We start from the raw sequence: 14,562 nt of genomic DNA, 5'->3' as shown, positions 1-14,562 counted from the left end.
TGTCCTTCCTTCTCTCCTTCTTTCCTTCCTATCTCTTTTTTGCTCTCTTGCTCATTCCTTTCATCAATCTATCCCAGTCATCATCATTCTCTATCTTATTCTCCCTCTCTCATACCTTGGTTCTCTTATTATTCCCTGGTACTCTTGCCATTGTCTCTTTCTGTGTTTTTTCTCTGGGAGGCAGCATGACACAATGCAAGGTAATTTGTTCTTTGAGTCAGGAAGCCTGGATCCATTCCTTCCTTCAGTAAGGCTCTTAACCTCCCTGAATCTCTGTTTCCTCATCTACAAGATGGGATGGCATGCTTTCATTCTGCATCTCACATGATCAATGTGGGCAAAGCTATTTATTAAGTTGAAAGTGTTATAGAAATTGAGTTATTATTACACCCCTCCCTAGTCATTCTTTCCCTGCCTGTGTCTCTCCCTCTGTCTGCCATCTGCTGAAAGGCTTACTTTTCCCCTCCTGTGCTATTAAAGAGAGGGCTGGCTTTGGAATTAAACAGCCTGAGTCTGAATCCCATCACTGCTGCTCAGGACTTGGAGTGATCTTGGAGGAGTTGCTTATCATCTTTGGGCCTCGGGATCCTCATGTGGAAAATAATCTCTGAGGTCCCTTAGAGCTCTAAATGTTCGATTTTGTGATCCTTTCTCCTTAGAGTTGATCACCAAGGTTTCCTTCATTCCCCAACCCCACACCTCACTTCCAAGACCTTTCTTTCTGCCCTTAGAATCATAGAATTCCAAGTTGGGAGGGATTGTAGAAATGTTTGAGTTCCTATTGTGTCCTAGAAGAGGATACTGAAATCCAGAGTCGGGAAATGACTGGCCCATAGTCACAGAGCTAATAAATAGAGAAGTCTAGATTTCTGGAGACCAGTCCAGGTGTGAAAGTCCTGGCTCCCTGGCCATCAGCATGGGTGGGAGCTCAGGCCTAGACCCTGCCCTCACACCTTTGGTCTTCTTCTCTAGGGACCCAAGAAGCAGGGAGCTGCCCCAAAGACCCCTTCCACTGTATTCAGGGAGAGCCCAGTGAGTGCCTGAGTGATAAAGATTGCTCCAGGAAGCAGAAATGTTGCAACTATCGCTGTGGCTTCAAGTGTGTGCACCCCAAGAAGACTAACAACACAGGTAAGGAAGTCCAGGGCCTGAAGGGAGGGGGGACTAGAAGCATCTCTGGTTGGGGAGGCCTCTCCCAGGAAGGGCTGGATGCAGCCAGGGCTTCTTTGGAGTCCCACCAGTCACAGCAGTACCTATGACAAACCTCTGTCTGACCCCAAACCAGTGTGAAGATGATGGGCTCTGTCTGAGCACCATGAAGTGCTGTGAGAGCATGTGTGGGAAGGTCTGCACAGCTCCAGTCCCCTTCTTTCCTCTTCTTCCTTTATCCATCCCTTTTTTCCTAACCTCGGAGCTGGAATCCCAAAGAGAGGGCACAATTTTTCTCTTTCTCTCTGTGTCTCTATTTTCCCCCTGTCTCTGTTTCTCTCTCTCCTATACCTCCTCCCTCTGCCCCTTCCACCTCCAGTCACCAAACCAGTCATCCCGGGAAATAGGACTGTCCATGAGAGACTTTGCAGTCTGAGTTCTAGCCCTGGGAATCATTCCTGATGTGACTGGTGCTCTGACTCAGGGATGGAATATGGGACACACCGTATAGATCACTTTCAGCCAGGGCCTAGACTTCCAGGCAGGTGCCCTGGCCCTGGCCGTGGATAGAAGCACAAGGCTAGTTCCCATCCTCACATTTTCTCCAGGATCCAAGACAGCTGGGAGTTGACTACTTTGCCTTAGCTTCCTTCTGTTCTATTCATGCTGAAACCAGTGACTGCCATAGTGCTGAGCAGTGTTCAGCAAAGCAGATAGATTGTGATTTTATCACTGTGGTTTTTAATGTGTGAACCCTTAGAGGACTAAAGCCTGAAATGAGGAAACTTTGGCTGGATCAGAGTTTATGGGCAAGGAGGAAAAGGGCACAGAGACACCAGAGAGTGAGGCTGGAGAGACCACAGGAGAGGACAAACCAATCTCAGAGAGGAAAAGAAGAGAGGTCAAAAGCATTAGAAATGAGGCTGGGGAGGCCAAGACGGGAAGGAGACTCAAGGAGATGAGCCAGAGTTCTAGAGCCCTTTGGGCCTGGACCTGAGCCTGCTTAGTAAAGTAGAAAGAGGGAACAGGGATTCCAGCTGGGATTGGGAGCTGGGGCAAGATCCCTGGCCACAGTAAGAAATGTCCTTTGGAGAAGTTTCCTCCCTCTCCATTTTTCTCAAAGCCAGGGAAATGCTTAAACTCCAGGGTCAGTGTAATAGTCACTGTGAGAGGTAGAGGAAGTGTTAGGCTCCCTGGAAGTTCTATAAGGGAATGCAGGGCGACATCTACATGTCCTCAGAAGGTATGGAATCTACGTCAAATCAGCGTACCCTCTCCCAAACTAACAGCATTCAGCTGTTCCCATTGTCCAATATCCTTGGCCCTCACACCCACACAGGAGCCTTGACCTAGATTTCCTTTCCCCTCATTCTCTGCCTAAGGAGCTTTCTCTTAGCATCTTCCATGAGTGGGCAGATGCTGGGGCCCTCATCCCAAGCAAAGCCACCATTCTTGAGCCATGGTTAGGCCAATACTCCATTCAGAGACGTCCTTCCCACAGTTCATTCCAAGGTGCTAATGGGAAGTGATGTTGGCTCATGGAATGAGCAGGGGATCTGGAGCCAGAAGATCTAGGTTCAGATCCCAGTTCTGGCACTTGCTACCTGAATGACCTTCCTTAGGTACTTCACGTTTCCGGAATCATTTTTTCCCCCTGAAAGGGAGGGAATTGGACTAAATTATTGTGAAGATTCCTTCTAGTGTTAAATCCTTTGAAACTTATAACAAACTAAGTAGCCTTCTGAGAATTCCTCAGTGCCCAGTGTTTCCCCAGCAGTGGTTTATCTTCCTGGTACTTTGGCTTCTACCTTGGACCTTCCTCTTCTGATCTAGGAGGGAGAGAAATAAGCATTCATTAAATACCCACTATATGTACTATGCTAAGTGCTTCACAGATATTATTTTGTTTGATCTTCACAACAACCCTGTGAGGTAGATACTATTATTATCTCCATTTTATAGTTGAGGAAACTAAGTGTCAGAGGCTGGATTTGAACTCAGGTTCTCTTGATTCCAAGTCAAACCTTCTATCCACTGCATCACCTGGCTGCCTGTTGACATGTAGCCAGACAACACAGGATGAAACTACATTGGCTGGCTAAATTGTCAATTGGGCAGTTAGGTGGCACAGTGGATAGAGCTCCAGGAATCTCCCTTAGTTCCATTCTGGCCTCAGATACTTACTAGCTGTATAACCCTGGGCAAGTCACTTAACCCTGTCTGCCTCAGCTTCCTCATCTGCAAAATGAGTTGGAGAAGAAAATGGCAAACACTCCAGGATCTTTGTCAAGAAAACCCCAAATGGGGTCACAAAAAGTCGAATACAACTGAAATGAACAAACAGCAAGCTGTCAATCAGAATCTATGAGTCAACTATTATTTTAATTGATTAAATTGTCATCACTGATTGACAGTGCAGTTGCTTTGGTTGAAAGAAAGAAAGGGGTGGTGGATTCAGTTTTGCATGCTGTAAAGCTATTTGTAGGATCTGCTCATCCTAAGACCCTGCAAGAGAACTCATATCTTCTATAACTAATTTCTCTTTACCTAGGACTAGATACAGTTTGATACCTTTTTCTTATACATTTAATGTTGGAACTCATGATCTCAGGATGTCCTGTCCCTCCTTCTTTGTTCTGGATAGACAACCAGGACTAGATTGGAAGTGGGGGAGAGGAGGCATAGTTTAGAACTTCAAAGCCTGGTTTTCTGGTTTTCTCTCCTTAGACTGATTTCTGCCCTGGCATTGAAGTTGTTGGACCCAGGAGACCCAGATTCCAGGAAGACAATGTTCTTTGCCATTAGGACTCCCTCCAGGAAGAAGGGGAGCATCTCTCATATCCAGGGCCTGTCACCAATAACTTCTGGGGATTTAAAGGCCCTATGTTCTGTTGGGGTAACCTTTCCCTCAAGCTTTGGTGCAATATAAAACACTGGCCTTCTGGGGTAGGGATGGGCAACTGCTATCAATTGGCCTGATGTTACCTGGGCCACTGAACTGTGACCACTGAGATTCATTTCATGGTGCCTAGTTTGTGGTTTTTCTACCTTGGCTTATGACAGGCATGAAGATATATTTGCCTACTAGGATTTTCTACCTGCAATTGCCATCCTTCCTCTTGTGAATATGAATGAATGAATATTGCTTGCCAGAGGAGACATGAATGTACCCACACATTTATGTGTATATATGATAGCAACCAATTAATATTGATAATTGAGGCCTTTCTCTCTGTGTTAGGATCTTTGTGTCTGGGAAGTTTATTCCCCTGTCCCTCACAGAATATGAGTTAGCATTCACATAATTGATCCTGGGGGGGGGGGGCAGGGGAAGCTATAAGCACCTCCAGCCTAGGGCTTTGCTCCTCATTGGAAAAAACAACCCAAGGCCAAGGTCAGGCAATTTAGAGGCAGAATTCCCTGGAAAGACTCATGCCCATATTAATTGATTACTATAATACACATGTAAAATATATACTCACATACATTTATGTATATACATATTCCCAGACATGAATACACATATGCATATGCATGTATATATGAATACATATTCATACATATATAATGCATGTGCATTCATGCAGACACTGCATATATGTGTACAGTTTTAATTTCTTCTTGCTTTCTTTAGCTTTAGCCCCTAAAACCAGCCAAGGAAATCTTCCCAGTTATAACTTCGTGGATAAGCGTCCACCTGGGCACAAATGGCCCCATAAAACCTGGGGTCATAGCTAAGATCTTCTGCATCCCCTTTTTTATTTTACCCTAAGTCAATGGGAGAATCTTCTCATGATTGACATCTCCTTTAAATAATTTGGGAATTCAGCTGTCCCAAATCTTAGCTCTGGAAGCAGCAGTAATAGGAACATACATGTTGATCTAGGACCTTGCTCCCTACCAAATACCATCACAGAACCACTGGAAATGCAGAGCACTCCAACACTTATCAGATGGGGGACTTGAAAGCTGGGAAGTTATCTTGGGACCTATTATTCCACCACCTCATCCTGCTGTCGCTAGCCTTCTGAGGCCTTGGTGGACTGTAAAACAACCTTTAATAAATCTCATTTGGAAACAGTAGTCTTGTGTATGGGCTTTCTCTTTTTCCCTCTCCTAGTACAGACCTTGAAATGAGGGTGATGATGATAGCTAGCATTTATATATTGCTTGAAGGTTTAAAAATGCTATAATAATAATAGCTAACTTTTATATAGTGCTTACGAGGTACCAGGCACTGTGCGAATCACTCACTTTACAGTCACAGTTATCCCTTCTCCATCGAGGGAGTTAGGGGCACGGCGCCCCCTGTGATCTGGAAAATCTGCATAAAAGTTTTTGGCTCCCCCTTCATACCAGAGAAGAAGTCTGAATTTTTCTTTTTCTTTTATGGGGTATTTACAGTACTATATTGTAAGATTTAAGTATTTGGTCATAGGCTCTATGTCATCTTTGGCTTCCACAAAACTCCCCCCGCAAATTCCCACTTAATTAATTATTTTTTTTTTTTTTTGCTTTTTGGAAGGGGGAAGGCAGGGTAATTGGGGTTAAGTGACTTGCCCAAAGTCACACGGCTAATAAGTGTTAAGTGTCTGAGGCCAGATTTGAACTCAGGTCCTCTTGACTCCAGGGCCGGTGCTCTATTCACTGTGCCACCTAGCCATCCCCCCCACTTAATTTCTTATGCCAACCTGAGATATATGGAAATTGCAGTGGGGAAAGTTGTAATGTGGAAGAGATAACTGTATTATCTCAATCTGACCTTTACAACAGCCCTGGGAGGTAGGTGCTCTTCTTATGCTTATTGTATAGATAAGGAGAGTGAAGCAGACAAAGGTTAAGTTATTTGCCCAGAGTTACATAACTAGCAAGTGTTTGAGGTCTTTGTCACCAAAGGTAGGAGCTGACAAGGTAGGAAGAACTGATCCAGGCTCCTAGAACTCACATAGAAACCCCTCATTTAGAGCAGCTAGGTGGCACAGTGAATAGAGCACCAGTCCTGGAGTCAGGAGGACCTGAGGTCAATTCCGGCCTCAGACACTTAACACTTAATAGCTGTGTGTCCTTGGGAAAGTCACTTAACCCCAACTGCCCTGCCCTCCCCCCTCCAAAAAAAAATCCCTCATTTGAATTACTTTCATAAGTGGTCCTAATTTAACTAGATATATGAATGAATCCTTGGATTCTGGGGTTCACACATTCTGTTCTGAAGTGAGTGGTAAAGAAGTGCTCAGTCATGAATGACAGCAGCCCGCTTCCTAGGAAGCCAGGATGGAGCACAGCATTCAGGGGCTCAGTCCCCTCCCAGACATCCTTCACTTCTTCAATGACATCTTTCAGGTTTCCACAGAGTAGGTGCTTAACAAAGACTTACTGAACACATGAATGAGTGATTGAATGAGCGAGTGAATGAATTAAATAAAATAATTCGTTATGTTCCAGTCACTGCAACTAAGTGCTGGGGTCGCAGATGCAAAAAGAAAGTTCCTAGCGTAAGACAACCCTTAAGGGTGAGCAGTGGCCTGGGGGGTGTTTTGGATTTCGAGGTCACTGGGATGAGGATCGCAGATTTACGACAATTGGCTGCCATGTCTTTTCCAGAAATGGGGTGTGTTGATCTGATTATTTTTCAAGCAGAGATGGGGGGAAAGAGGCAGTATGGATATGGAATGTTGAGGACACTTCTTTATGTAATAGGTGAAATAACTGTATTATTAGTTTTACAGAATTGTTATGTTACGAGACCTCTCAGAAAGTGGCAGTGACCTGTAAATGTTTGTAAAGTCAAAACAAGACACATCAATAAAACCTTAGTAAAAAACAAAAAAGGAAAGAGGGTAGAGGAGGAAGCATCACAGTAGCCTCTGGGCTGGTAGGTCCAGGTGGAGCTAGGAGTCTCATCATTAAAGATGCCAGGTTTCCAGGGCAGAAGCTAGAGAGCCTGGTAGAAACTAGGAGGAATGGCAAAAAGAAGAAATAATGAATGAGGACCAAGCCAAGCTCTCCCTACTCACAGAGCTCTGAATGGCCCACTCCCACTTACTTCCCCGGGGCCGAGGCTCATCCACTAATACTCACTTAACTGAGCATCCAGCTTCCCCATCCCAGCTGCCCCCATTTCATTGTTGTTGCTGCTGCTACCTCTGCTGCTGTTTTTATTATTATTGTTCATCCTTCATTCTTGACAAAGATTGATGACATCATCAGGGTGACATCTTGACTTGTGTGTGAATTGGGTTTAACTGGGGCAGAGCTGCACAAAGATGATAGTGGGATCATAGATTATAGACAGAGCTAGAAAGGACTCCAGAGATCATCTAACACAGCCTTCTTTTTTTTTTTTGTCTTTTAGGAGGGGGGAAGGCAGGGCAATTGGGGTTATGTGACTTGCCCAAGGTCACACAGCTAGTAATTGTTAAGTGTCTAAGGCCAAATTTGAACTCAGATCCTCCTTGACTCCAGGGCCGTGCTCTATTCACTGTGCCACCTAGCTGCCCCTAGCCCTCTCTCTTTAAAGATGATGAAAACTGAAAGCTAGAAAAGGGAAATAACTCACTCCAAGCCATATAACTTGGAAGTAATGGAGTCAGAGTGAAGACCAGGTTTTCTAACTTCAGATCTGATGCTTTCCTACTGAACTAGTTATGTTCCATCTGAAGAAAGAAAAAGAAAAAAAAAAACTAACACCTGAGCAAGTCAGGAGTTAATTGTGAAATGCCGTGATCCGTAGACAGATGCATTGTCCATTGTATGTTTGACCCTAGCTCTCCGTCCTTGTTATGGTCTTCTGGACTGACGCTGGAGCCTGGAGAATGGGTGTTACTTGGGCATTCTTCCCCCTGCACAAAGCACAGAAGTGGGGGGGAAATTCCTTTTTTTTTTTTTTTTTGCATTTTTAAAATTTATTTTTGGTTTTCAACATTCATTTCCCAAAGACTTTGAGTTACAGGTTTTCTCCCCGTTTCTCCCTTACCCCCCACCTTAAGATGGCAAGCATACTGAATATCCCTTCCCCCATTCTGCCCTCTCTTATAGCTGCCCCAATTCCCACCTTACTTTCTTGTAGGGCAAGATGGATTTCTATACCCCATTGCTTGTATATCTTATTTCCTGGTTGCATGTAAAAACAAATTTTTTTAAACATTTGTTTTTTAAAACTTTGAATTCCAGATTCTCTCCCTTCTCCCCTCCTCACCCACACCCACTGAGAAGATAAGCCATTCAATATAGGTTATACATGTGTAGTAATTCAAAGAATTTCCATAGTAGTCATATTGTGAAAGACTAACTATATTTCCTTCCCTCCTATCCCGCCCCCCATTTTTCTCCTTTGACCCTGTCCCTTTTCAAAAGTGTTTGCTTCTAACTACCCTCTCCTCCAATTCTCCATCCCTTCTATTATCTCTCCTCTTATCCCCTCCCCCACTACACTCCTGTAGGGTAAAATACCCAATTGAGTGTGTATTTTATCCCCTCCTTAAGCCAAATCCAATGTGAGTAAGGCTGACTCATTCCCTTTCACGTTCCTGCTCTTTCCCTCCATTATAACAGCCTTCTCCTGCCTCCTTTATTTGGGATAATCCATCCCATTCTATCTCTCCCCATCTCCTCCCAATATATCCTTCTCTCACCTCTTAATTTTATTTTTTGATGTCAAGCGGATGCCTATCAATTGGGGAATGACTAAACAAGTTGTGGTATATGAATGTAATGGAATGCTATTGTGCTATAAGAAATGAGGAGCAGACAGACTTCATAATAACCTGGAGAGTCTTATATAAACTGATGCTGCGGAGGGGAGTAGAACCAGGAGAGCTTTGTACACAATTACAGATACATCGTATGTGTGACAACCAACTGATAGACCGGGCTCCTCTCAGCAATGCAAAGGTAGAAGGCAGTTACAAAAGACTCCTGATGGAAGGGGACGTCCACATCCTGAGAAAGAACTGCAGAGTCTGAATGCAGACTGAAGCAAACTACTTGCTCTCTCTCTTTTGTGTTTTGTTTTGTTTCATTCCTTCTTTCTCATTGTTTACTCCATTGGATATAATTCTTCTTTACAACTTGACTAATGTTTAATGTGAAGGTATTTGTAGAACCTATATGTGATTGCATGCCACCATGGTGGGGAGGGGGGAGGAGATGGAGGGGGAGAAAATTTGGAACTCAAGGGACTGTGGAATTGAATGTTGTAAACGAAAAGTAAATAAATTAATTAAATTTAAAAAAAAAGAAATACTAGCTGACTCATTGACTCCAGAAATTCAAAGGTAGGATGAAATTTCTGACTCTTGACTCTTAGTTCTATTTCTTCATGCTCAGTGCTCTGTCCTGAGGTTCTGAGGATAGGCCCTCTACACAAGGCTCCCATCTGAACACAGTCATGGTTATAGGATGTCAAGACTGAAGGGGACCTTAGAATCCTATGGAGGAGAACACTGGAGTTCAGAGAGGGGACATGACTTGATTGTGGTCACATAGCAAGTCAGTGACAATCAGGATAAGAACACAAGCAGTGGAAGGCTCCAAAGGAAACCCCCTGGCCCCTTTTACGCAAGACTGCCTTTCTCTGTACTTAATGCCTAGTTACGACCATTTTTTTGTTTTATATTGTAGATAATTATTAGAATAGTAGTATGTATATATAATAAATATACATACATGGAATCTTTCACAATTTCCTCTGGGCCTTGGTTTCCTTCTCTGCTCAATGAGGAGGTGATTTCTAAGGTGCTTTCCACCTCTGACACTATACAGCCACAAATATGCCTCTGCCTCTGCCTTGGACTGGGCCTTAGTAAGAGTTTGAAGTAGGAGAAAATGATGTCCAGCTCCCTCTTTCAGAGCCCTACACTTCCAATCCTTTCCTGCCAGAACCTGACAAAAATACTGCAGGGGAGTGTTCCCTCTTCTGTGGTGCTATATGCTCTAACACACCTACTTTCATTCCCCAAATCCCAAGCAGTGGAGGTCCCTTCATCACTGACTCCCTCAGGTACCTAAAATGCCCTTAGTTCTCCTGGCCTAGGAAAAGGATGAAATCCTTCTTCTCTTAAAGTAAACCCACTGAGACACAGGATAATGATAATTAGGATGGAGATAACAATAAAAATGAGAATGAGAAAACAGGTGCCATCAGCTCACTTGATGAAAACTTCCTCATTAAAATAGAGGAAGGAAATCGGTAGGTGCTCTTAAGTCACATAACAAATAGATGAAAAATCTGCAGATATACTTCTGAAGCAAATGTCACTACACAAAGAAAAAGTTGACACCACTGGCTATTTGGAAGTTTGCCAATATTGGTTTACCCCTGAATGGAGCCTATGAAATGGCTGACATGCAAGAATGGAAGGAAAAGCTCTTGATGGATGACATTGACAAAGAACACAACCATTAATATATCAACAAATATTGATTGAACAAATGGCTAATTTATGTGTATTATTTTTACAGAAATGGAGGGGTTCATGGTAGCAATAAAAGACCAGGTCATTATAAATAGAAATCACAACTAGGTAGTCCCCCACACTCCCTATCCAATTTGTTTCCAAGACCTGTTGATTTTATTTTCATAACATCCCTTGCTTCCCTCTCTTTTTTCATACCGCTATCACTCTGATGCAGGCCCTTACCATCTCATGCCTAGGCTGCTGCAGTAACCTGATTGTGGGACTGTCTGCCTCAAGTCTCCCTCAACTCCAGTCCATCCTCCACTAAGCTGTCATTGTGATCTTCCTAAAGTGCAGGTCTGACCATGTCACCACCCCACCCCATCCTACCCCCATTCAATAAACTGTACTGGCTTCCTATCACCTCCAGGATCAAAGATGAAATTCCCTGTTTGGTGTTCAAAGTCCTTCATAACCTGCTCTCTCCTCTTTCCAGTCTTCCAATCTTCTTATACCTTCTACCCTAACCTCATCTCCCCCAGTCCCCAGCCTGGGCATGTACCTTCCAAATGACTAATCACACACCCCTAGGGGTCAGGCCAGGCCTCCCTCAGTGTAATGCCACAGCCGCCCCCCCAAGGGATATGGGCCTCTATTTTGGAGACCACTGGCCTTGGGAAATGGGAGAACTCAGTTCTAGTCCCAACTTTCCCACCAATCTCCTCCCCCTACTCAATAGACTCTAATGGCTCCTGGAAAGAACACTGACTTGGAAATTAGAAGACCTGGATTCTAGTCTTAGTTTTACTACTACCATATGATTGTATGACCTTGGGCAATTGATTTTCAGGAGTCTGTGGGAAGGGGTGTGTCAAACCTAACCAAGATACAGAGTCTGTATTCAGTCTGACTATGGGAAAGTGCGGGGCCCATGGATACAGAGTCCTGGCTCAGACTAGCATTCCATAGTGAAAAGAAGAGGATTTGATTCATTATTTTAAAATACGAAAAATTTAATTTTCCCTCTCTCCTACCTTCCCCCTTGCTTCCTCCCCCCCAAAAGAAAAAGAAAACCCTTGTAACAAAAATATGCATAGTCAGGAAAAGCAAATTCCCACTTTAGCCATGTCCAAAGATTCATGTCTCATTTTGCATCTTGAGCTCATCATCTGCCAGGAGGTAGGCTGCATGCCTCATAACCGGTCCTTTAGAATTCTAGTTGGTCATTGTGATGATCAGAGTTTTCTGATCAGATCTTTTAAAATTGTTACATTTTACTAAGTCTAAGTTGTTCTGCTGGTGCTTCTCCCTTCTTTTTTCATTAGTTAATATAAATCTTTCAGGTTTCTCAGAAGCTGTCCCTTTTGTTATTTCTGATGACACAGAAATAATCCATTATGTTTCATATGTTATAATTTGTTTAGCCATTCCCCTATTCACAGTCATTCCTTTAATTTCCAGGCCTTTGCCTCTACAAAAAGGGCTACTATAAATATTTTTGTATCTATGAGTCATTTCCCTATTCCTTTTATCCCTTTCTGGTATACAGGCCGAGTATCCAGTGTGACGCAGTTTAGTAACTTTCTGGGCATATTTCCCCATTGTTTTCCAGAATGACTGAACTAATTCACAACTCTACAAAAATGCATTAATGTCCCTGTTTTCCGACAATCTCTCCAACACATGTCATTTTCCATTTTGGTCAACTGATGAGTACAGAGTGGAATCTCAAAGTTGTTTTAATTTAAATTTCTCTAATTATTAGGGAATTAGAGCATTTTTTCTTATGGTCATTGCTAGTTTACATTCTTTCTCTAAAAACTGTCTGTTTCCTTTGGCTATTTACGAATTGGGGAATGATTCATTGATTTGACTCAGTTCCTTACATATCTAAGAAAAGAGACCCTTGTCAGAGAAACGATGTAAGCTGTGGTTTTTGTTGTTGCTATTGTTGTGAATGTGTACATGTGTATATGTGTGTGTGTGTGTGTGTGTGTGTGTGTGTGTGTGTGTGAGAGAGAGAGAGAGAGAGAGAGAGAGAGAGAGAGAGAGAGAGAGAGAGAGAGAGAGAGAGAGAGAGAGTTTACCAGTTAACTGTTTCCCTTCTAATTTTAGGCCAATTGATTTTTGCAAAAACTTTTAAAATTTGTGTAATTAAAATTGCCCATTTGATCTTCTGTGATCCTTTCTATACCCTGCTTGGTAATGAATAATACCCCTATCCACAGAGCTCAGAGGTAATTTTTCCCTTGTTCCTCTAATTTGTTCAGGATGTGAACTTTCATATTTAAGTCATGCAGGATTAAATTCATTCTATTTGACCATTGGAGGCAGAACTAGGAACAATGGGGGTAAATCATAGCTATAAAGAGGAAATCCCTCATAGCTATAGCTGGTCAACAATAAAATCAGCTGCCTTGAGGGGCAGCAAGTTCTCTGACACTAGGAAGAAAAAATGGAAAACAGAGGTGGGAGGGAAGTCTTGTGTGGCATGGTATGAAGATGGCAAGGGAAAAGCAGCATGCGGTGCCCAAGTCTAGAAATAGCGAAGGCTCAGCAATCAGAGGCCTACAACCCCAAGGTAGTAGGTGAAGTGCCAAGTTCAAGGCAGAGTCTGGCAACCAGAAGCATCATGTCTGGGGAAGGGCAGCATGGGGGTCTGGGTTAGGCTAGAAATAGTGAAGGCTGCTTAAGCAGAAGATCAGGTCCCTAGGGCTATAGGTAAAGTGCTGGGTAGGAGGTGGAGTCTGGAGCGTATGCCCAATGTCAGACATTAAATTAGTGAGTATATATATAAATGCATAAAATTAATACATACATAGGAATAAACTAAAATCAGAGGAAAGATCATAATCCAGGTCTCACCTTCCAGCATAGGAGTGTTCACATGGCCATCTGACCCAGTTTTAGGGAGTATTGTCAAATAAGACATCAGGATGCCACAAGACCAGAGAGGTCAGGAATAATCGGGCTAAGAGACCCTATGGCTGTGTCTATGTTCTTAAGTCACTTAATAAATTGGTTAAAAATCCACAAAGATACTTCTGAAGCAAACAGCACTACACCAAGAAAAAGTTGACAATAGCTATACACCACCGGCTATTTGGAAGGTTATCAATATTGGTTTACCTCTGAATGTCTGACATGCGAGAATGGAAGGCATATGAGGCAATGAGTCACAGTCCCAAAGCCTTCTGGGTCTGAGCCTGCTGGGGCCAGAAGGGGAAAGGGAGATGTCTGTCTAGAAAGGCAATTACTGAGCTTGGTGCAGGGAGAACTTTGAGGCTTTCATCTGGCTTTCTTTCTTAAGACTGATTCTTGCCCCACGACTGTGGCTGTTGCACTCACATCCCTGAATTCCAAGAGAACAACATGCTTTCTCTCTGAGCCTAGCAGTCTATCTGCAAAGTGGGAATATCTTTGGGAGCATCTCCCGTAGGTCAGATAATCACCAACAACAACTTCTGGATGGTGAATGGTTCTGACTTTTCCTTCTCTAAAACCCTTGTGATCCAACTGAGTACAAGACTTGACAGGTAGCAAGTGGGTGTTCAGTGAATCCCTCTCCACAACTCCTAGTTCAACATAGAATACAGGACATACGGAGGAACCAAACTCTCCTCAGCACGTATGGCTTCTGTAGTTCACAGATTTGGGTCTGAAAAGGTGGGAAGGGAGCACTCATCCAGAGACTGGCCTGTCTCTAAGAAGTCAAGTCACAGCAGGCTCAGGTCACTGCTAATGCTCCCACAGTCAGGAGAATGGGGGAGAGACAGAGAGAGGTACTTTTCCCCAGCATCCTTCACTTCTTTAATCACATCCTTCAAGGTCTCACACACAGTAGGTGTTTAATAAATTATTCATGGAATGAATGAACAAGTGACTGACTAGACAATCAATGGAATGGGGAACTAGGCAAGGCTCTCTCTGGCTTCTGAACTTTGACTGCCCTCTCCCAAGCATGAGGCTTTCTCATTATTATTCTCATCATCCATCTAGCTCTCCCATTTCACAGAAG

General features: G+C 43.4%; 1 protein-coding gene across 1 annotated transcript in view; it reads left to right on the top strand.

Moving 5' to 3' along the window:
* LOC138148977 (WAP four-disulfide core domain protein 12-like) overlaps nucleotides 1–1,585 on the top strand; it is a 2,078-nt gene extending 493 nt beyond the window's left edge. The window contains exons 2-4 of the mRNA XM_069071803.1: nucleotides 973–1,131; nucleotides 1,233–1,360; nucleotides 1,529–1,585. Of these exons, the coding sequence (XP_068927904.1) occupies nucleotides 973–1,131; nucleotides 1,233–1,360; nucleotides 1,529–1,585 (344 nt within the window). The remainder of the gene's footprint in view (nucleotides 1–972; nucleotides 1,132–1,232; nucleotides 1,361–1,528) is intronic.
* The last annotated feature ends 12,977 nt before the right edge of the window (nucleotides 1,586–14,562 follow it).

Source organism: Petaurus breviceps, unplaced genomic scaffold (assembly GCF_028583685.1).
Source record: "Petaurus breviceps papuanus isolate PSGF00001 unplaced genomic scaffold, PetGlider_PUasm1.0 90845, whole genome shotgun sequence".
In the NCBI taxonomy this organism is placed as follows: domain Eukaryota; kingdom Metazoa; phylum Chordata; class Mammalia; order Diprotodontia; family Petauridae; genus Petaurus; species Petaurus breviceps.
This window is presented reverse-complemented; position numbering and strand designations above follow the sequence as displayed.